General features: G+C 38.9%; 7 protein-coding genes across 7 annotated transcripts; 1 reads left to right on the top strand and 6 right to left on the bottom strand.

Annotated features, from left to right (window-relative positions):
* Window positions 1–732: 732 nt before the first annotated feature.
* Window positions 733–3,000, top strand: GCK72_008924 (uncharacterized protein; the record flags this gene model as incomplete). The annotated part of the gene is made up of 4 exons (XM_003095896.2): window positions 733–813; window positions 1,416–1,805; window positions 2,289–2,813; window positions 2,857–3,000. The coding sequence occupies 4 exons, from the start codon at window positions 733–735 to the stop codon at window positions 2,998–3,000; spliced, it is 1,140 nt and encodes a 379-aa protein (XP_003095944.1).
* A 2,135-nt stretch (window positions 3,001–5,135) lies between these two features.
* On the bottom strand, window positions 5,136–7,536 carry GCK72_008923 (uncharacterized protein; the record flags this gene model as incomplete). The annotated part of the gene is made up of 7 exons (XM_003095919.2): window positions 5,136–5,306; window positions 5,403–5,595; window positions 5,739–5,908; window positions 5,957–6,185; window positions 6,864–6,952; window positions 7,055–7,247; window positions 7,391–7,536. The coding sequence occupies 7 exons, from the start codon at window positions 7,534–7,536 to the stop codon at window positions 5,136–5,138; spliced, it is 1,191 nt and encodes a 396-aa protein (XP_003095967.2).
* A 3,170-nt stretch (window positions 7,537–10,706) lies between these two features.
* Window positions 10,707–12,590, bottom strand: GCK72_008922 (uncharacterized protein; the record flags this gene model as incomplete). The annotated part of the gene is made up of 7 exons (XM_053727124.1): window positions 10,707–10,773; window positions 11,028–11,274; window positions 11,475–11,622; window positions 11,670–11,884; window positions 12,179–12,348; window positions 12,401–12,468; window positions 12,540–12,590. 7 exons carry the CDS (start codon window positions 12,588–12,590, stop codon window positions 10,707–10,709), a joined length of 966 nt encoding a protein of 321 aa, XP_053586701.1.
* A 336-nt stretch (window positions 12,591–12,926) lies between these two features.
* Window positions 12,927–13,628, bottom strand: GCK72_008921 (uncharacterized protein; the record flags this gene model as incomplete). The annotated part of the gene is made up of 3 exons (XM_053727123.1): window positions 12,927–13,151; window positions 13,197–13,296; window positions 13,399–13,628. 3 exons carry the CDS (start codon window positions 13,626–13,628, stop codon window positions 12,927–12,929), a joined length of 555 nt encoding a protein of 184 aa, XP_053586700.1.
* Window positions 13,629–13,792: 164 nt separating this feature from the next.
* Window positions 13,793–14,637, bottom strand: GCK72_008920 (uncharacterized protein; the record flags this gene model as incomplete). The annotated part of the gene is made up of 3 exons (XM_053727122.1): window positions 13,793–13,966; window positions 14,014–14,379; window positions 14,437–14,637. 3 exons carry the CDS (start codon window positions 14,635–14,637, stop codon window positions 13,793–13,795), a joined length of 741 nt encoding a protein of 246 aa, XP_053586699.1.
* Window positions 14,638–14,713: 76 nt separating this feature from the next.
* On the bottom strand, window positions 14,714–16,440 carry GCK72_008919 (uncharacterized protein; the record flags this gene model as incomplete). Its single annotated transcript, XM_053727121.1, has 3 exons — window positions 14,714–15,079; window positions 15,127–15,880; window positions 16,427–16,440. The coding sequence occupies 3 exons, from the start codon at window positions 16,438–16,440 to the stop codon at window positions 14,714–14,716; spliced, it is 1,134 nt and encodes a 377-aa protein (XP_053586698.1).
* Window positions 16,441–19,079: 2,639 nt separating this feature from the next.
* Window positions 19,080–22,565, bottom strand: GCK72_008918 (uncharacterized protein; the record flags this gene model as incomplete). Its single annotated transcript, XM_053727120.1, has 8 exons — window positions 19,080–19,593; window positions 19,644–20,007; window positions 20,434–20,566; window positions 20,614–20,979; window positions 21,037–21,153; window positions 21,204–21,710; window positions 21,758–22,273; window positions 22,329–22,565. The coding sequence occupies 8 exons, from the start codon at window positions 22,563–22,565 to the stop codon at window positions 19,080–19,082; spliced, it is 2,754 nt and encodes a 917-aa protein (XP_053586697.1).
* Window positions 22,566–23,194: the final 629 nt, after the last annotated feature.

Below are 23,194 nucleotides of genomic sequence, written 5' to 3'. Positions count from 1 at the left end.
AAGCTTTCCTAGATTTTTTTCACTCTATAAAACCTATTTTCTCGACTATTTCAAGTACATTCCACCTATTTCATTACCTCAGAACTTTCTAGACACCGGAAATTATGGTTATCACAAGCGCGCGGAACACTCTCTCCCTCTATTCCTCACCTAACTCTCACACGCCTTTTATTTCTCTGTCGTTGCCTACTCAAACAAAAAAGCTCTTGTACAAAACAAATATTTTTGTTGAATCAAAAAGAAAAAAGAGGAAAGTTTTGAAAAAAGTGATTTCACTGTCCAATTCGAATATTCCTTCTTCCCGCCATCGTCGTAGACTACTGTACTTTGAATTGTCTGCAGTGTGATTGCGGAGTTTGCAAAGCGGGAGTTTTAAATTTTATATTTTACCGATTCTCTTCAATTTCTATTCAATCTTTCTCAAATTAACCACTAATTTCTTCATTCGTCGTTTACAATGGGATTACATTTCAGAAAGAAAGCTCCATCGGGTAAGTTGAGCATCAATCAATCAGAAATTGGCTAAAATTAGGCAAGCTCTCTTTCGCCCAAAATTTATTGCTCTTCTCTATCTATATTTTTTTGCAAAAAAAAAAGAGAAAAAGAGAGCGCAGACGATACGAATGTTTGCCCTATTGCGAAAGAGATGGATGAGTCATGTCCCCTCCTTTCCCTTTTTCTTTTTCTATACGTTTTCCATTCATTTCTTTTTTTCTAGCATCAGGAGCGGCCATGTCGAAACCAACAACTCCCGGAGATCAACCAAAAGTCGAAGAATTGGATTTTTATCAACTGCTTGGTGTAGAAAAATCGGTGAGTGAACAAAAACGAATTAATTTTAAAAAAAGAAAGAAAATTGCGAAAAAATTGATTTTTGCGTTGAGCGGAGAGTTTTAACGGAAACTTTTAAAACTAATCGATAAATTCTGCTTTAAGTGGTTGCATTGGAATGGTTGAATGCTGTTTTGATGCAAATATCGAGAAAAATATTTAAAAATCCCAAAATGTCTGTAATTAAACGAGTAATCGAATATTTTTGCATAAAAGTGTGAAAATAAAACAGTTTTCCGGATTTTTTGTGTAAATTTTAAACGATTTTTTGCAAAAATTGGTATTTCCCAGACTTGCAACTTGCCGGACCGGGTCTCAGTACAAAAATTTGATTTTTTTTATTAGATTTTTCGCAAAAAAAGTCCAATTTTCGACTATGTTCTTAAATATCGATGAAAACCCACGCTTACATGGAATTTTCGACTATTTTTGATGAAATTTTCAAAAGTTTCACTTTTTTACTCCGAACCGAGACTTTGCAAGTTTAAATAAAGCGGTTTTACTGGATTTTTTGTTTAAATTCTTTTCCCAAGCTTTATGACCGTTTGAGATCTATTTCCCCATCACTAAAATCAATTTTCCAGGCTTCCGAAGCTGAAATCAAGACAGCCTACCGTAAATTGGCTCTGAAATACCATCCGGATCGTAATCCAAATGACACACACGCCCAAGAGGAATTCAAAAAAGTCTCGATTGCCTACTCGGTCCTCTCCGATCCCAACAAACGACGACAGTACGACGTGAGCGGTCCGTCGGAGAATCAGCTCGATTTCGAAGGATTCGATGTGTCTGAAATGGGCGGAGTCGGACGAGTGTTCGGGGCACTTTTCAGCAAACTTGGAGTGCCGATACCGACGCAGATTGTGCCGAAAGTGTTGGCGCAGGCACGGCAAATCTGTCTCGGACAGGAGTGTGATGTTCATGCGAAAGTGTTGGCGCCTGGGGAGACTGTGACGTCGTCTGTTGGAAAGCAGGTGAGGGGGAAATATCGATTAAAAACTTTTGGAAAAAATATAATAATATTAGCTCAGCACAGTTTATACAACTGCGCTCCACCGAAATGCCCTTGAGAAATGTCTCTTATTCTCTGAGTCTCTCAATTTCACACGCAGTTTTCTATCGTTACAGTAGAGCGTGGTTGTAAGAAGGATGCCGTGCTAATAAGAATTTTTGAACTTTATAATTGTTTTTTGGAAGCTAAAATCGAGTTTTCAATGCAAAAATTGAAAAAGTTTGACCTTTTTTGTTTAAAATAGTTCAAATTTAGCAGAAAATCTACTTTTTTTTTCATCAGAAAACATCCGAAAGATCGATTTTCTTGCAGTTTTTCCTTTAATGTCGAGTATTTTCTTCACAATGAAAGAACAATGATTCCATACCGATATTTCTATGAAAAAATTGATTTTTAGTGTCAAAATTGAATAAAAATAACATTTAATTCGAAAATTATTTTCCAGCACGCACACTTCTATGAGATCGATATGCTCGAAGACTTCCGTAAAAACGGAGTGGCGATAATCTGCAAAAGTTCGTCGTCCAAATTCAAATTGGTCCTTTTCGATAAAGAAGGAGGCGTCCGAATGATACAAGAATCTGGAAAACGTGGAAAAGCTGGAACACAAGCGGACATGTTCTTCGTGCCGTACACTGTGGCAAATATTCAGGAATTCAATCCGATGAAATATCATTTGGAGGATAAGGAGACACCGATAGCATTCCACTATTTGGATTCATTCGAAATGCAAACGGCGACACTTTTGGAGACCCGGAAGCATTATATCGCAGTGTACGGAGATAATTGGATAAGTGACGTCAAGTACTCCATCACGTTCTTGCCAGTGTCTTCTGGAGCCACGGAGCAACTTGTGGAGATTCAGAATACGGAGAAGTCGATTTCGATTATCAAGAAAGAGATGTTGGATTTCCAGAGAGAGTTCACTGAGGCCAAGAGGAAATATGATGAGGCGGTGGCGAAGTTGAAGGTAATTTAAATTGACTATTTTGATTCAAAAAATATGTTTCTAGGTTCAAGACGAGACGATTCTGAAGGCACTCGGCACACGTGAAGATCTCTACAATGACGTTGTCCGGCAATCCCTGGAACCATACAATAAGAAGGTTTCACCCTCGAAAACTTCTGGAGGATTCCTTGGAGGATGGTTCAAATAATTCATTTTGCTATGAATCAATTTCCATTTTTTATTCACAATTTTTTACAATGGGTTTTTCATTTGCTTTTTCTCTTTTCTAATATTTATATTCACTCCCGTTTTTTCTTCTGAATTTTTTATTTCAATTGTCGATCTACCAGATCTCTCACTTTTCCCCCTTTTTCTAACTGTGAATCGCTCGTTTATTTTCCTTCAAATTCAAATTCAGATTCAATTTATTCACAATTATAATTATCCCTTCATTTCTATTAGATCACATGTTAACAGTAGATGAAAAAATTTGGATAGATTTTTTTGAGTGAACAAAGAAAAGCAAAATGATGTTTTCTTTTCCTAAAAATTCAACCTGAAATTTGAAAAAAAAGCACACTTTTCTTTCACTAGGTTCCGTTTTAACAGTTGATTATGTATTTAGGATTTACTCGTCTAATACAATGCTCGCAAAAGCAATTAAATACCCAAACACGAAAAGAATAAATGTGAAGAAGATACATAGATTCTGCTCATCTTTTATGTATTTTATGGTAGTTGTTTGTTGTCGAATGACGAAACAACATACGCAAATGAGTAGAAACAGGCATATTGGGGCAATACTTCATCCATCCTTTCAAACTTTGCTTCACTTACTACAATCTTTCGAACAGTTTCCCGGATTCCAGCACAAGCAACAGTATCGCCAAAAACGGGAGTATTTGAGTTTAGAACTCGGAAGAATAGAACTGCGACAAAATAAAACTGTGAAAATATAGAACTGACTAAAATAGAACTGAACAAAGTGGAACTACGAAAAAATGGAACTGCTACAAAACAGAACTCGACAAAATAGAACTGAACACAATGGAACTGCTACAAAATAGAACTGTTACAAAATAGAACTCTAGTTCGAATGGAGCGCGTTTGCATTCGTGACTTTTAAGACGAATTATAACCAATTTTCGAGTAGAAAAGTCGACTAAAAATACTTATTTTATGTAGATAAAGTCACTGTTCCACTTTGTAACAGTTCTATTTTTGTCTGTTCTATATTTTCACAGTTTTATTTTGTCACAGTTCTATCTTTCCGAGTTCTAAACTCAAATACCCCCCCCCCCCCAAAAACAACATTACGAAAAGCAATTGAAAACTGGTAGGTGGTCCATAATTAAAATAAAACACTGTATACATCAGTGATCCAACCAGAAACATCATCCAGTTATTGAACTCTGCATTTTTCTGAAAACTCGAACAATTATTATTGAAAAGAAGGTGAAATCAAACGAACCGCTAAACACAGACGAAATCTTGCTCTGTCTCCACAGATTCTATAATATCGTTTCACATCCGGTAGAAATGTCTCAATTACTCTCAATTCTGATATTTCAACAGGTGAAATCTTCCGTTCGTTTTGACAAATTTGTGAATTATTGATTATTCTTTTGACACATTTCTCTCCTTCTTTCTTATCTTTCGAGTACGCAGCCAGGTGGATTAGATCTTTGAGAATAGCAGTACTACAACATTTATGAGGTTTTACTACAGGATACTCGATCGGAATATAAACCATTTCAGCATGAATAACTAATATTTCGTAAGGTGTACTGTTTCTGGTAACGTCTTCCGAAAGGTCCGATAGAATCCAAAACGCCAGTAATTACGATATTAGAGGAAGGGCGGTCCGAGCACCTTGGTGACCCTAGACACCTGCTCACTTCACCACCAGTGGCTGTCTTTCCCGAGTAATTACAAAGAAAATAATATACAGAGATCATGGACACACAAACCTGGTTTGGAATTTTACAGTTACCCTACAGTAACCAAGAACAGTATTTTTATCGTTTTAGTGTTCCGATTCGATAAGACTCTATGTGGAAACTGTGAGCTAAATGAGTATGAGCAATCCTCTGATTTTATTATTGTCTTTCAATTTAGATGATCTGGAGAAAATAAACCAAAATATAATTACTGAAAGGCATGTATTCCGGAGTAAGACGAGACGATAGAGTGTTAAATACAATTAAATGTGAGTTCAATATGTATATAGGTATACAGTAAATAGGAGCAACAAGTCGTAGAAGAGAGAATTGTGTATTACAATATCCAGGATAACAGATACTGACAATAAAAAGACAGGCTGAAAAGACAAAAACATCTGTGTCATTCCTCAACCATTGACAGGAAAACAGGCAAAATTCCTACAATGATAAGGATAACAGTGACGAAACAATATCCCATAAACGTTTTGTCGCCAGTAGTGTGCGCTAGAACGATAAAAGAGCATAGGTAGATGAGTAAGAAGAGGCATATTGGAGCAATACTTCGAAGTCTCTGAAATCCGAAACTATGTAGTTTTATTTTCAATCGATCATACATATCTCTGACACTGCCATTAATCAAAAACACTCTCTTATTCCCTTCACTTACTCTATTTTTCCCCTCAGCCGCTAGTTGAAAATACTCGTTTTTAACTGGGACAACTTCCTCTCGGCGTAAATCAAGCAATGCCAATTGCTCTTTTTCCATTGATTGAGCAGAATGAATCGGTGTATATTTCAGTCTCAACCATTTTCCTTCGTTCCGAACATTTGATTCTTCTTCGGGAGGAGGAATGTAGTAACTGAAAAACAAGGTACAATCAGAGTTGTCACGGCCCGAAACTTCGACGATTGAAAACTTTTTGACTTCCTCTCAAACATTGCTATTTTCTGCGGAATACTCAAGCAGCCGGCTTTATTTTTAAAGTATTCCTTATCAACTAACCTGAGACTTTCCATACTTTTACCGACTTCGAACATCCATAACATTAGCATTAACAACACAAAGAATAAAAACATTTGCAAACTGGTAGGTGGTCCATAATTAAAATAAAATACTGAAAACATCAGTGATCCAACCAGAAACATCATCCAATTATTGAACTCTGCATTTTTCTGAAAACTCAAAAAACTATTATTGAAAAAAGGTGAAATCAAACTAACCGCTGAATACAGACGAAATCTTGCTCTATCTATCCAGATTCTATAATATCGTTTCACATCCAGAAGAAATGTTTCAATTACTCTCAATTCTGATATTTCAACAGGTGAAATCTTCCGTTCTTTTTGACAAATTTGTGAATTATTGATTATTCTTTGAACACATTTCTCTCCTTCTTTCTTATCTCTCGAGATTGCAGCCAGGTGGATTAGATCTTTGAGAATAATAGTACTACAACATTTATGAGGTTTTACTACAGGATACTCGATCGGAATAAAATCCATTTCAGTATGAATAACTAATATTTTGTGAGGTCTGTGTTGTCTTCCGAAAAGGAATCCAAAACGTCGGTAATTACGAGATTAGAGAAAGGGCGGCCCGAGCACCTTGATGACCCTTAGACACCTGCTCACTTCACCACGCTGGCTTACCCGAGTAATTTCAACGAAAATGAGAATATGCAGAGGAGATGAGAGAACATGGACACACGGATCTGGTTTAGAATTCTACAGTAACCCTACAATAACCAAGTGTAACATGTTTCTCGTTTTATTGTACGGATTCGATAAGACGCTATGTGCAATACTCTGATTATTGCCTTAAAAATGATCTGGTGAAAATGCACCGAAATTTAATTACTGAAAAATATGCATTCAGGAATAAAAGTTTAACACATAGGTATACAGTAAATATGGGCATCAAGTCGTAAAAGAGAGAAGTGTGTATTACAAGAAAATATGTGGAGAAAAAAGACTTAGAAATGTCCAGGGTAAGAGATACTGACAATGAAAATAAAGGCTGAAAAGATTAAAAGTCTGTATCAGGACTCAATCATCGAATGTTAACAAAAAGAGAGAATAAAATCCTACCACGATAAGGAAAAAAGTGATAAAGAAGCAATCTACGAACTCTTTGTTTCCAGTTATGTGTGCTCGAATGACAAAAGAGCATTGACAGATGAGTAAGAAGAGACATATTGGAACATAACTTCGAAGCTTCTGAAATTCAAAATGCTAGTTTTATTTCAATCAAGAAGGTGGAAGATACATATCCCTGACACTGTAATTGCTCAAAAACGCATTCTTATTTCCGCCACTTACTCTATTTTTCCTCTCTGCCTCTAGTCGAAAGTACTCTCTATTAACTGGGACAACTTCCTCTCGACGTAAATCAAGCAATGCCATTTGCTCTTTTTCCATTGATTGAGCAGAATGAACCGGTGTATATTTCAGTCTCATCCATTTCCCTTCGTTCCGAACATTCGATTCTTCTTTGGGAGGAGGAATTTCGTAACTGAAAAACAAAGTATAACCAAATTTGTCACGATCCGAAACTTTGACAATTGAAAACTTTTTGAATTCCTCTCAAACATTGCTATTTTCTACGGAACACCTAAACGGCAGGTTTCATTTTTAAAATTTTTTTAATCAACTAACCTGAGACCTTCCAAATCTTTACCGACTTCACATATCCATAACATTATCATCAAAAACACAATGAATAGAATCAATTGGCCACTTGTAGGTGGTCCATAGTTAAAATAAAATATTGAATACATCAATGATCCAACCAGAAACATCATCCAATTATTGAACTCTGCATTTTTCTGAAAACTCGAACAGAAACCTTCCAAAAAAACTGAACTCAAACTAACCGCCAAATACAGACGAAACCTAAATTGGTCGCCATAATAATTAAAAAATCGCTTCTCATCCAATATAAATGTCTCAACTACTCTCAATTCTGATATTTCATCCGATGAAATCTTCCGTTCGTTTTGACAAATTTGTAAATTATTGATTATTCTTTCGACACATTTCTCTGTTTCTTTCTTTTCTTTCGAGTGCGACACCAGGAAAATTAGATCAGAAATAATTTCAGCATTAGCAAATTTCTTTGGTTTCACTTCAGGATATTCCATTGAAACGGAAGTCATTTCAGTCTGAATAACTAGATGCAAATGTGCAATTGAATGTTTGTTGCCGTTTACTGCTGCAGGTTATGTCTCCTGAAGACGTCCAAGGGACACACAAACGTCGATAATTACCAGATTGGAGGGAGGCTGTCCGAGCCCCTAGGTGACCCCGCAGTAGGTCATGCACCTGCTCTTTGCCGGCCGGACAGGTAATTAGGAAGCGGTCGGAAAAGATGGTCATGGAAAAGGATTCTACAGTAAAGCTATAGTAATGAAGAAAAATTGTTTTCCTGTTTTAATTGCGTATAACAAATTCAGTTTTACTAATTCTGACATATCGCTATTTCAGTATTAGTAGAACTAATATATATTAGATTACATGTTAACAGTTGCAAAGTAGTTGAAAACATTTGGATAGATAATTGAAGTTTCCGTTATGTTTTTTTGCTGAGAGTAAACAAATAAAAGGAAAATAATGGTTTCCTCTCCTCCAAATTCAACCTGAAGTTCGAAAGAAAATATGTAATTTTCTGTCACTAGGTTTCATGTTAGCAGTAGATGAAACGTTCCTTATTTACGATTTACTCGAGTATAATGCTCAAGAAAGCAAGGGAATACCCACACGCGATAAGAAGAAATGTGAGGAAAATAATTGATTTTGTGGGACAATAGGTGATAGCGTAACACACTCAAAGTTGGACAACTTCAACTGAAAACAGTCAAATTCCATAACCTTTTAGCCGGAACTGTATAATCGACTAGAAACTTCTCGACATCCTTTCGAAAAAACAAAGTCGTATATCGACTTACTTTCAAGCATAAGCAACAGTAGCGCCAAAAACAACTAAACGAAAAGCAATTGAAAACTGGTAGGCGCTCCATGATAGTAAAATACTGAATACATCAACAGTCCAACCAGAAACATCATCCAATTATTGAACTCTGCATTTTTCTGAAAACTCAATTAGTAAAAAAAAATCTCCAGATGAAAATGGAATCTTACTTATTAGACTGATCGCGTTTTTTGTAAGACTTGAGCAATGGGTTCCCTAGATTTAGATTTTATTATGATTATGTACTATGTGTGTTATGCAAAACATTTGCACAATAATGGTTCACAGCTCCGGGTTACTGTGGTATGGTAGGTGCTCATAGGACAAAAAAGGAACTTTTGGAGAATCGATCGGGAGATGTTGAAATTGTTAGCACATATGTATTGATTAAAAACAGAGTATTTATTAATTTATTTCACAAAGTTTCAAAATTTTTTGAAAGTTTTATGACCGAGTTTTAAAACTTTCACACTTTTTTGACTGATTTTTTGTGAAAATCTAAAATTTGGATAGTTAATCGGAATTATCCAAAACTATTATTCTCACATTTATCATCATTTTTCATTAAAAACCTCCAACCTCAAGTTTAACCTACAAAAATTTCAAAAAAAAACTTTGTTTTTGTTTTTTCTCCTAATTTTATTCCTAATTTTCTAATATTATCCTAATTTTAGATTTTAGCAAAAGATCGGTCAAAAATGTGTGTTTTTTTATCATAACTCGGTTAAAAAAGTTTCAAAATTTTTGAACATTTGAACATTTCAGTTTTGAACAATTTTGGACATTTCAGCTTCTCCCGAGCAATTCTCCAATCGATAGGTAAAATGATGATAAATGTAATAATAATAGTTTTGGATGGGGAAATTCCGATTAAGTATCCAAATTTTAGATTTTCACAAAAAACCAGTCAAAAAAGTGTGAAAGTTTTACAACTCGGCCATAAAACTTTCGAAAATTTTGAAACTTTGTGAAATAAATATTTTATTTTTAATAAATATGTGCTAACAATTTCAACATCTCCCGATCGATTCTCCAAAAGTTCATTTTTGATCTATGAGCACCTACCGTTCTACAGTAACCCGGAGCTGGGACTCATTGTGCATATCTGTTGCAGATGTCCTCATATGCGTTCTTTAAAAGTTTCAAAGATGTAGCTAACTCACACGCCCTAGGCCTCTGACCATACTCTAGTCTTACAGATAATGCGTTATAGCCACATCGTTCAAGATTCAATTTTTCGGCTCCGAGACATTTCAAAACTCACGTATGTTTCGCAAATATGACCCTTGTGTGTTCTGGAATAGCAAATTCAGGTACCTTAACGAATACATAAAAATTTGGGCACAAGTTGGACATACACATACACGATCACAAGAAGACATATTTCAACAAACAAACACAAAAGAAACGGACCCACATAAAAAAGTTAAGATTAATGTCGTGTATCGAATATCCATGACAAACGGAAAGGTTAGCTGTTCATTATGGATTGAAAGCTAACACTGACTGTTCACCTGGACATAAAGACACTTGAAAAAGAAGGTATTAGTACACAAACCGACAAATCGAAACTTATCCTTTACGGCCAATGGAAGTCATCTGAAAAATCAAACAGTTGAAGAAAGAAGAGACGACGCTTTTCCGGCCATTTTCCCCCTTTTCCGCTGCCGATTACTACATGCTTTATCAGTGTTTCTGGCTGAGAAAGCGTCATTTTAAGATTAAAAATGAATAAAAAGATAGGGATCACGTGCAAGAAGTTTCTGATCTTTTTGTCCAAATTTGAAAAAAAAAATCGGTTCAACAGCTGCCTCGAGATTTTGGTAGCACATCTACCAGAAAATTCTGAAAAAAAAAGAAAATTATGTCTTCTAACAGAAAAGTTACAAACAGTTTGTAGAATAACTAGAAAATGTATTGTTGAATGTTTTATACATGAAACTCAGCTTTTTATGGACAAAAAACAAAAATATAAAAATAAAGTATAATAATCGGGAAGTAGATTCAGGGCTCGCTTTGTGGCGCTGGTGTAACTTGTGAACTTGATGACGCGTTGACGTATTCTTTGTCTCTGAAATTTGATTTTAGTTTGAAAGAGGACTTACCTACAGATCTCTGATTGAACCAGCTGCTAGAAATTTTCTCTTATGTAGACGTCTTGTTTTTATCTAAAATTTTTCACGAACGACGTCCGGTCGGCTTCATAATCAGACGGCAACTTTCTAAGCTTCAATAAATTTGAAGAAAAACGAAATAAATTCTCTTGAAATCGCAAAAAAAAAGAAAATGGCAGTTAAAAGAAAGTGAAACAATTGAAAGACTAACCGTTTGTTAAGCTCGTAGAAGATCACAAAGAAGAAGAGAATATAGACACCGAACGGAAACCATCCACCGTACTCCAACTTTGCCAACAGACCATCCATTCTCGTTACTTTCAGCATTGAAGGAAGAGGGGAAACAATGATTCCAGCGAGAGTCGTCACAAACGAAAGACGGGAAGATTGATTGAGCAGAGAAGACATTCGGCGCCCCCATCGAGAAGTAGATCGGGGATTCGGCGAAAAGAAGCATCCTGTAAAAACGTTATTTGAACATATAGTGTTGTAAACTGGCACCAAAGCTTTTGAAACAGCCTTTGAATTATGAAAAGCAAAACGGGCAAAGCGAATTTTGCTTGTTTTCCAGAACAGAATAGGAAGCAAATCAGAGTATCCTCTCAGTAAACTCTTGCACTTTGCTATATTTTTTGAGTACATATAGTATTCAACTTACGAGGTACGGAAACTGAGAAGCAGACGAGAATCGCCCAGACGATAGTCAGCCACTCCATGTAGTATTTGCCTTGCTCCGAGGTCATGGTGTCCTTGGCTTGTGAAACGCATCCAGTTCCCCAAAGCATAATAACGGTCAAGAAAGACGGCTGAAATAATTGATTATTAACTTCAATCATTAACTTGAAACAATTACCGTGAAGTCATTGAAATTGAAATCTCTCGCCTTCGCCAGTCGTTCTTTTTCTTGTCTCTCTTGTTCCTTTCTCGATGCTTCTCTCCTCGCTTCTCCCTCTCTTCTCGCTTCTTCTCGCCTCGCTTCTTCTTGCCTCGCTTCTTCTTGCCTCGCTTCTTCTTGCCTCACTTCTTCTCGCCTCGCTTGTTCTTCTTCAATCGTTGCCTCATCTCGCCCTGAAATAGATTTTTGTTTCCAGAAACTGGCCTCTGTCAAGATGTTTTCGAATTTTTTTCTTTTTCATACTTGGAGAGTGAGTTCATTGAATTCATTCAAAATTAGATAACGGGAAAACCAGCGTTTTCAGTACAGTAAATCGTATTTGTTTTCTTAAGATCATTCTTAGAAAATAAACACCAAAATACCTAAAAATCGAGATTTTTGAAAAGATCACTTCTCAGAAATTCTGGAGATTTTGTTTCTCGAATGTCTCCTTAAAATCGATACCGTAATCAGAGAAACGAACAAACCTTGACTATTCCCTCTTTCCAATTGTGGTCTCCTGTTCCTGATCTCTTGCTCTGCTGGTCTCGGAGCTCGGGAGGACATGTGCCCCATCTCGACCTGCTCACCTCCCTCTTCATTGATTGTAATGACAACTGTTGGAATGTGGCACATGTGAGCTCTGATTTCACGAAAACTGTAAAAGAAGAAATTAGAAGAAATCTGAATGGTTTGTCAGAGAAACATACGCGATTTGTTGTTTGCAGCTGGTGCATTTGAAAAGCGAGTGACTGCACACTTCAAGATGATATTGAGTCTGAAATTTAAATGAATAGACGTGTTACATGTCTTGGATCTCCTATTCAGATGAAAACACCCTTGCCTTACCTCCTGTTTTGCGACTGTTTCGTTACATCTGGCACAGTTGAAGATGTCCATTGAGTGTTCAAGAAAGAACACAAATAAAATTGAGTAGGTTAATGATCTGTCTAATATTTCTTATGCGTTTCAAGCAAAATACAGTAATAGAAGCTTTGAACAAATTCATGAAACTTTATTTAATATCTAGTGAAAAATATATATTGAAGAGAAAAAGGACAAATTTGAGATTGTTGCTGGAGTTGTTGGTGGTGACGGGCATGGAGACGATGACGTGGATGTCTTGTTATCTAAAAAAAAAGATAACTGTGGATTCAGAAGGAAATATTTCTTAATTCATAATTGATAATTTCAAAAGAATTTACGTCAGGAAACAGAGCAACAGTTAAAAACGAACTATGAACTGTTAGAAATTTCGGTTGATTCTGTGTAGTAGAACTTTATTTTAGCTCTTTCCTCGATTTTTTTCTCTATATTTTTCAATACATACCGAGAACTATCCGATTCAGCGTCACTTGATTGCGCCAGCCTGCTTTGTGATGCGCGCTCCTGGTGGATTTGCTCACTGATCTGCTCCAATACTCGCATCGAATCGCTGTAGCTGTCTTTTCGCTCTTGTACCTAGAAAAAGAACGGTTTAAAGGGAAGCTAGATGGTTTTTGGTACCTCATGCTCCAAAATTGACATCAGCTCAAGTTGAGAGTTCGTCGTTCTCGTCAACACCTCCTTTCGCTTGTAGTATGGGCGCGCTTTTTTGATGGAAGAGCTGGAAAAAAGTTATTTTTCAGAAAAGAAAGCTGAAAGCTACAAAAACTCATATTTTGCGGTTTTTTCAACTGCAATGTACATTTTTTCCTCCTTCACTCACCCATGCTCCTGTAGTAACTTGCTCAACGCCATCTCAATCTGAAGAAGATCTCTGACTCGTGCCGCGTGCATTTTCTCGGCTTTCAGACATTCCTCTTCTGCTTCTTTCACTAAATCCAACTGCTGCTCGATAACTTCGACATACTGCTTTTCTGCATCCAATTCCTGGTTGTTCAACGTGCTATTGGAATTTTCAACCTCCTGTAGTCTTTCCAATATCAATCTTTTCATTTCCAGAAGTTACAGTAATCTTGTTATCAGCCTCCAAATGAAACAAATCTCCATCGGCCAGTTGAATGTTCTCCTCGAATGGACTGTTGCATGAGATCACCTTACGATCTCCCCACACCGAATCCTTTTATCTCCAGAGGATCCCCTCGTATTTCGCTGAAATTTTAATACATGAATGAATCGATTAGTTGGAAGTCTGCCTTACGGTTGATAGCCTTGCTGATACGTCTCAACTTCCGGATGATCATCGAAACAGTGTCGCCGTCGCAAATCGGAACGACCACGTCGAACATTGCATTGCAGATTTGGACGTTTCGGAAGATGAGATTCACGTTTGGCTGGAAACATTATATTATTTCCAGAAGAGACAACTCAATAGACTCACCCTCTGTGGCAAGAAGCTCATCATCGGCACCAATGGAACGGTAGTCTCCACAAAATTCGGGTCGACTCCATCCTCATCGGTATGTCGGATAGAGACACGATCCAAATCCAAAGCATTCATAATGAAATCAATATTCTCATTGAGGATAGCAGTCTGATCTATTGGACTGGAAGAGGCGAGAGCTGATACTCCCTTCTGTTCGTATCTCTCTTTGATCATCTGGACGAATGGCATCGCTTTCTTTGCGAATTTCTTCAATGAATCCTCCTTTCCGATCATCTGACTGATCACTTTGTTATCTGGAAGTGCTCCGTTGTTTGCTTTCGCTAGAACCTTCTTTCGGTTGATTACTGTAGTTGTTGGGAGCTGAAATAAGTATTTTAGTTATTTTTGAGGTCACTTTTGCAGGAAACTCTTGATTACCGCGAGAATATCCTTATTATCCGACTCCTCATCATCTTCTCTCTTTACCACTACATCTGACGACGTCTTCTTGACTTCAGAAGTCACTTGCACGTCCCCTTCATCATCCAAATCGATCGGTTCAACTTTAAATTTTTGGGGCTTCTGGAGCGGTGACGTCTTCTGAATCCTCTTCTTCTTCTTCAGAATCTGTGAATTCATCGTCAGTTAGATTATGTTGTGTTCGCTTTTCTTCACTTCTCTTCGCTTTTCTCTTTTCCGGAAAACACTCAGCTCTTCAGGGAAGTTTGGCTTTCTGGAATTCAGAGATTTCCAAGTACATGAACTCTTTTCGGAGAGATTTCAGCTTCTCCTCCTCTACTGGCATGGTCTTCGAGTCGTAAACCTCCCCGAGAAACACATAACTCCAAGAGCCATCTGTCATCTGGTCGGCCTTGATTCCAGCTGGTCCAACAACAGATCCATCGAATGCTCCTTGCTGAAGAAGGTGAGCAACCGTGTAGTAGGCGTTATAGATGGTGGAATCGGAGAGAGATTCAATAAGATATTGGGTATCCCATGGAAGTTTGGTTCCAAGACCGTAACTACGAGAGCACGCGTACTCACGGAGCCAATCGACGGTGGTTTCAAGTGAACGACGAGTCTGAAAAACGATGTTTAAATATCAGCCTTCCATCTGTCTATCTTTACCTCATCATTGAAAGTTCTCATTGGTTCCAAAACATTCTTGGCGGCGGCTTTGGCTAAGAAACGAAGAACCATCTGATCAGTCAATTCATACTTCTCTCTCAATGGTTTCTTCTTCTTGAGATCTGAAAGAGCAGCAAAATCATCTGGAGAATCTGAAGGGACAGATGTGACGACTCCAGTTCCCTTATCATCCTTGATAGTGAGCATTGGAAGAGCATAAACTCTTTGGTACTTGGCGAGAGGGGCGGAGAGAGGAGCGCCTAGAAGTTTAGCACCAGCAATCTTCTCGAGTCCAGCGACATATCGAACCTTTCCGTTCTCTTTCGTCAATCCTTGATATGACATAATCCTAGCAGATCTAGCAGTTGCCACAAACACTTGACTCTCATTTTCCGTTGCATAGAATATAGAATATTGAATATCCGGATGGAGATAACAATTCGTTTGTCCGTACATCGTTTCAGGTCTCAACGTGGCTGCCACCAAGTAGATATCCTCTTTGATATGAGCCAATGCCTGTGGTTTTGGATCCAATACCTTCAACTTGATCAGTGTGTACTCTTGTGGTCCGACGCCTTCTCCACTGGCACGATCGTGATCCATACATGGTTGACCGTCTTTTGGCGAGTAGATTGTGTATCGTTTTCTGAAATCGATCTTCTTGGCAGCATGGAGAAGGCTGAATTGCCAGAGGACGAACGAGTCGAAGTAGGGGGTTGACGTCGGTGGAAATAAAGGAGCGACGACAATCGACCTGGAAGAAGAATGGATTGAAACTGGGAGGAGCTGATACTGACAAAGGTTTTTTCTAATGATGCAAAATGTCAGGTGGTCCCGAATATGTTTAGTCACAAAAATTAATTGCTTTCAAATGCTTTATCTCCGAAGAAGAACCGAGATATATCAGAAAGTCCTCTGGATGCTATTTTTAATCCTTTCAAAGATTGGTACAACGATATTATAGACTATTTAAGTGAAACACTATTTTACTTGTTTTTTTGTTTTTCTGTTTTGCCTCGCGAGTGTCACATTATTCTGAAAATAGGAGCTGTTGATATTCGCGTTTCAGAATGGAGTGACGAATGTTGTGATACTCATAACTGATAGTGAGTCAAACATTGGTCATGTTTGATCTCAGATCAATCTCAGTGGTATAAAAAAACGCTTCTTGTTTTATTCTTTTTTATACTTTTAGATTACCTTTCTCAGTTTAATAAATTGTGATATCAAAGTCTTTTTTCTTTTTATTGTAATTTAAGTTTTTTTTTTCTGGAAGAAGGTAATTTCTTTACTTGGTTACCCAGATTCCTTCATTTTCGAACCATTCTTCTGACCGTATTCTGACACTTTACTAACTTATTGCCAGAATGAATGGAAATATCAGGACGCGAATTGGATGGTCCGTTGCAAGGACCAAAGTTATCCTCAACGAGGAGGAGATTCCGTCCAGATGAACTGCGGTGTAACCCGGAACCTCACGGAGAAACTTTTGATTGAGGTGCAAAGAAACGAGTCGTTGGACAATCAATGGACAAGCTTGATTTTCAAAGACCCTACTGTTATGTCCTTAGGTGGCGGGAGAAGGGAATTATAAAACCATTTATTTACATGGTGAGAATCAACAACTAAGAGTTCTTTACGTCTTATATAGGCAGATCTTCTTGCCACGTGTGACCTCGGGTTATACGTTCACTAGGCTTGGCCATTGCTAGTTCACGCCACAACACCTCCCTTTCTTCAACGAAAGTCCATTTGTCTACTGTCTTGAATCTTCGATTCTTCCACGACAGCCGCTGCCTAGACTCCACAGCTTTTCTTCTGGACCAATGTCCTCATCATTGCTTCGATCCTCTGATCTTCGGCCAACGATCTTCAGCACGATGGCATTTCCTTATGCATCTGACAGCTTCCACACGAAATCTACCATTCGAAATCGTTGAACGAGTACCTCGATCCATCTTCACTCGGTGCTGCTGCTGGTTCTTCTATTGCTACTGCTTCTACGGTTTCTTCCTTCGGGGTGATCCCATGATCTTGAGCTCCTCGCTCTCCTACCCTTCCTACCGCTTCTCTTTTTAACGATGTTGTCCATCGGGAACTCTTCCTTTCTTCCCTCTCCAAGCGCACCGGTCAACGGTCCCGTCCGGCATGCCAAGCCCCCGGGCGTCAGTTCGTTGTTCAGATCCTGATCGCCAATTGTTAAGTTCCGAACTAAGAAACACCGTCTGACTCACGCTCCAGTAAAGGATACAACAGTGGCGATCAGGATAACAAGAACTCGAGGAAAACAGTAAGAGCAGTAGCAGTAGTAGCAGAAGCACCAGAAGCAGCAGAAGTAAAAGTGGCAGTGAGAAATGACAGAATACGCCGATTTGAGCACTAAAGGAGAAGAAAGTTTCTAAAAGATAGGAAAACATCAACAAAACGAAATAAATTCGTTGACAAGTATGGTGATTTCCAAAAAGGTGAAAACAAAGCTCTTGCTTTCATTGAGCAACTGCATGTTGCACATAATGTCGTCCGGAACAGGTGGCTTTAAATGAATCCCAAAACCGCCACTGGCATCGAGAAGTGGGATAGCTTTCTGCAATCAAACACTACTTTACCTGCTTCAAAATAACCTGCAACTACCAGTGCTTCTTCAACCTTACTATCAAAGACTACCGTTATTTCCAGCACCGCTACAATTCAACCTGCTCCGCCATCGCCACAAGAATTGCCCACATCATCTTATACTCAACAAACAATCTCACAACTGGCAAAATCATCACTAAATCCTTCACAAATTTTCACTTCACCGCCTGAATCATTTCTTCATGCACTCCTCCAGCTGGCCGCAATGTTTGGTACACAGAACAAAACTGTATGCGACAATGGAAGTCCACTAGCCATGATGAAGAAAGTGATGGAAATTATTTCCACCCGAAACCCTCAACAACTCAATTCCACAAATCTTCCAACTTTCAGTTAGATTCCTGCTCACTCACACTGGGCTCTGGATGTATATACGAACGTGTTGTTGGATTGATCAAGGAGTCCCTTTGGAAAGTAGGCATCCAAAGACAATTGGTGAGACTGCAAGACTTCGCAACAATTCTGATTGAATGCACCGATGTGATCAATTAATTTGATACCGATTTCTTATCTATCCAATCATTAGAATCTAATTGCTTTGCGATCAGATTTTGTATTTTCCTACTCGAACATCAACCGTCAACTCGATATCGAACCGATGGATTTGTCCGATATTCCAGAGACGTGCCGCTCTTGTCGAAAATTGGTCTCGATCTGCTTCAATAATCGCCGATTTCCGTCGACGATGGAACAAGGAATATCCACAAGTTCTCCAAGACAGAAGAGCATTCATTCATCGTCAGAAACATGCTGCTGAGATGAAACCCCAAGTTGAGATGCTGATTTGATTGAACAAGTCGGTGTTGCTAAAGGAAAAGTGATCATGATTCGAATTATCGAAGTAAAACCTCGCTCAGCTATCACCAAAAACGGAAAGAAACAAAACTACTTGGAGAATATCCCTTCAGCTAACTCTTTCCCATTGAAACCATTTCGATTTCGACAGTGACCACTCCATTCAAAACAGTGAAACGGAACAAACAACTTCGTACACAACACCTGTGACGCATCCTGAATCACAACAAATAATAATGAAATCGCCGAGACTCCTTTTGCAAATCACATTCTCGCCATGCTACTGTCTATTTTTCTTCCAACAATGCATTGTGCGACAACTTCAGAATCAGAGATAGAACCTTATTCCAATTCAACGACAGTATCTATCGTCGTGAACAATCAGTTGGTAATTGTTCTTTTTTATACTTTTAGATTATCTTTCTCAGTTTATTAAATTGTGATATCAAAGTCTTTTTTGTTTTTATTATAATTTCAGTTTTTTTCTGAAAGAAGACAATTTCTTTACATGGTGACCCAGATTCCTACAAACATGCTCCGTACTGAAAATCTTGATCAAAATTCACCTTCAATCCCATTTTCTTCAAATCATTAATGCAATGTGGCGGGAAATAGTATAACCAATAAGTTGGATCCGAGAACTTCTTGATCTCCTCATCCTCCAAACCCAACGACTTCATAATCTGCCATTGATACTTGGCATTTCCCGTCTTCGCCACCAATTTACTCTTCTTTCCCTTGCTTTTATCCTTGATAATCTCATCGACAGCTGACACTTCCTCCTTGACGACTTCTTCAACGTCTTCTGGGAAATTCGGTGGATATCCAAAGTCCTCCATCTCTCGTTTCAGCTTATCAGCACACGCTTTGATTGGCATTCCGGTGCAATGGAATCCGAACGGGAACAGCACTTGTTTGCCTTGAAGACGTTGGAATCCGGCGGCGAATTCGCATTTTGACGCGGAGAATGTGTGTCCCAAGTGCATACGTCCATTCATGTAGGGGAATGGGAAAGTGACGAGGTACTTTGGTTTGTTGCTGGAAATGATTAATTCAAATACCATTGATCATACAAGGCGACGACACACTCATCTCCAGATCTACTGATAACTTTCTTCTCTGGCTCCACGTATTTCGTGGCGAGACCCTCGGCAATCAAATCATCCTGAATAACTTTCTTGACGTCGGCTGTCTTCTTCCCGGCGTACTTCCCGACAAGCATGACTCCATCGTAGAATCCTTTCAAGTACACCTCCTTCTTTGCCTCCTCCAACTTATCCTTCTCATTCTGTGACTCGATTTTCAGTCTCGAGCACATCTCAACAGCAGCCAAGTCTCCGAGTCCTTCGATTTTAATGATTGGAGTAGGATCGAATGGGAGAACCATCTCATCCGTCAATCCATACTTTTCTCTCAATGGTTTCTTCTTCTTGAGATCCGAAAGAGCAGCAACTTGAGCAGATAGGCTGGTTCAACAACAAATGCCCATCGGCACGGATTCCCTTTTGGCCATTTCGATGTGTCAGTTGGCCAGATGGGATTGAAGAGCAAGTAGGTCGAATGATTTCCGATGAGATCCTTTCCAGACGCACTCATATCAATTGGATAGCAGTAAAATTATTCTGGAACATTGGCCTTGTAGACGATAGTCTGTCCAATATCAATCTTTTCACTTCCAGAAGTTACAGTAATCTTGTTATCAGCCTCCAAATGGAACACATCTCCATCGGCCAGTTGAATGTTCTCCTCGAACGGACTGTTGAATGAGATCACCTTACGATCTCCCCACACCGGATCCTTGTATCTCCAGAGGGTCACCTCGTATTTCGATGAAATGTTAATACATGAATGAATCGATTAGTTGGAAGTCTGCCTTACGCTTGATAGCCTTGCTGATACGTCTCAACTTCCGGATGATCATCGAAACAGTGTCGCCGTCGCAAATCGGAACGACCACGTCGAACATTGCATTGCAGATTTGGACGTTTCGGAAGATGAGATTCACGTTTGGCTGGAAACATTATATTATTTCCAGAAGAGACAACTCAATAGACTCACCCTCTGTGGCAAGAAGCTCATCATCGGCACCAATGGAACGGTAGTCTCCACAAAGTTCGGGTCGACTCCTTCCTCATCGGTATGTCGGATAGAGACACGATCCAAATCCAAAGCATTCATAATGAAATCAATATTCTCATTGAGGATAGCAGTTTGATCTATTGGACTGGAAGAGGCAAGAGCTGATGCTCCCTTCTGTTCGTATCTTTCTTTGATCATCTGGACGAATGGCATCGCTTTCTTTGCGAATTTCTTCAATGAATCCTCTTTTCCGATCATCTGACTAATCACTTTGTTATCTGGAAGTGCTCCGTTGTTTGCTTTCGCTAGAACCTTCTTTCGGTTGATTACTGTAGTTGTTGGGAGCTGAAATATCGATTTTAGTTACTTTTGAGGTCACTTTTGCTGAAAATGCTTGGTTACCGCGAGAATATCCTCATTATCCGACTCCTCATCATCCTCTCTCTTCACCACTACATCTGACGACGTCTTCTTGACTTCAGAAGTCACTTGAACTTCCGTGGTTATTTTCGCCTTTGTCTCAAGAATATAAGAAACGTCTTCTGCCATGGTGGATATTGTTTAGCTACGAAAATAACAGCCTCAGTTGGTGGCGTTGTGTTCTCCTTGGCTCCCTTCTTCTTTGGCGCCATATAAGTTTTGAGACGAGCACGGAACTCGGCCATCGAGTCAGATATGAATCGAGAACCGAGTGCCAACTTCTCATCGACAGCGTCAGTGACAGGCCATGGAGCATCAATGATAAGTCCATCCTTCTTGAGCAATTGCCAAATGTATTCAGCGATATGTGGGCAGATTGGGGAGAGAATGACCATTTGAGATTCAATGAAACGGAAGACAAGAGATTCACTCATTGGCTCATCGATTCCAGCGCACAGCCTCTCTCGTCCAACAGCAGATCCATCGAATACTCCTTGTTGAAGAAGGTGAGCAACGGCGTAGTAGGCGATGGTGGAATCGGAAAGAGATTCAATAAGATATTGGGTATCCCATGGAAGTTTGGTGCCAAGACCGTAGCTACGAGAGCACGCGTACTCGTGGAGCCAATCGACGGTGGTTTCAAGTGAACGACGAGTCTGAAAAACGATGTTTAAATATCAGCCTTCCATCTGTCTATCTCTACCTCATCATTGAAAGTTCTCATTGGCTCCAAAACCTTCTTGGCGGCGGCTTTGGCTAATAAAGGGAGAACCATCTGATCCGTCAATTCATACTTCTCTCTCAATGGTTTCTTCTTCTTGAGATCTGAGAGAGCAGCAAAATCATCTGGAGAATCTGAAGGGACAGATGTGACGACTCCAGTTCCCTTATCGTCCTTGATAGTGAGCATTGGAAGAGCATAAACTCTTTCGTACTTGGCGAGAGGGGCGGAGAGAGGAGCGCCGAGAAGTTTAGCACCAGCAATCTTCTCGAGTCCAGCGACATATCGAACCTTTCCGTTCTCTTTCGTCAATCCTTGATATGACATAATTCTAGCAGATCTAGCAGTGGCCACAAACACTTGACTCTCGTTCTCCGTTGCATAGAATACAGAATATTGAATATCCGGATGGAGATAACAATTCGTTTGTCCGTACATCGTTTCAGGTCTCAACGTGGCTGCCACCAAGTAGATATCCTCTTTGATATGAGCCAATGCCTGTGGTTTTTTCCAACACCTTCAACTTGATCAGTGTATACTCTTGTGGTCCGACGCCTTCTCCACTGGCACGATCGTGATCCATACATGGTTGACCGTCTTTTGGCGAGTAGATTGTGTATCGTTTTCTGAAATCGATCTTCTTGGCGGCATGGAGAAGGCTGATTTGCCAGCGAACGAACGAGTCGAAGAAGGGGGTTGACGCCAATCGGCCTGGAAGAGGGTTGGGTTGAAACTGGGAGGAGATGATTATGAAAGAGTGAGGTCTTTTAAATGATTTAGTGATTATCATGAGAAGACTGGCTACATAGAGGGGTTTGAGACACTTTTGTTGTTGCTTTTTCTAGATACCTTGATAATAGCGCACGTTTTTTATTGATGTCAACAGAAAACCTATAGATGGCTGTCAAAAAATGTTTGAAAATCAATAGCAGTACTCATCTTTTGCACTAGGAAAATTTTTTAAATTGATCTATTCACGTCTGATTTTTCGATTTTTCCCTCGATTCACTTACCGGAAAAAACGGCGAAAAACAAAAACTGCTTTTCCGGATTAATGAATTAAGGGAATAAAGTTTTTTCCGGACGTGAATAACCCCATTAAAAATAAACGGCAGATCGAGATGAGAAACTTGACTTTTTGTGGGAATTTTGTCTTTTTCAGCGATAAATATTAATCTTCAATGACAAAGCATTGTAGCTGAAAATTGCATTTTTAACTGAAAAACTAACGTTCAACGAGAAAATCATAAATAAAATTGAGAAAAACAAGTTTTTTCGCGAAAAACGACAGATCTGTCTGGAAATAGTTCGATTTTCGATAAGAAAAATCGAACTTTCATCGGAAAAATCATTTCTCGTATTAAAAATACTTATTGCCACTCAGAAAACGTTCGTTGGGAAATATAATTTTCGCTGGGA

The sequence above is a fragment of the Caenorhabditis remanei genome, chromosome III (genome assembly GCF_010183535.1).
Source record: "Caenorhabditis remanei strain PX506 chromosome III, whole genome shotgun sequence".
In the NCBI taxonomy this organism is placed as follows: domain Eukaryota; kingdom Metazoa; phylum Nematoda; class Chromadorea; order Rhabditida; family Rhabditidae; genus Caenorhabditis; species Caenorhabditis remanei.
The sequence above is the reverse complement of the archived record's forward strand: the minus strand, read 5'-3'. Positions and strand labels throughout refer to the sequence as shown.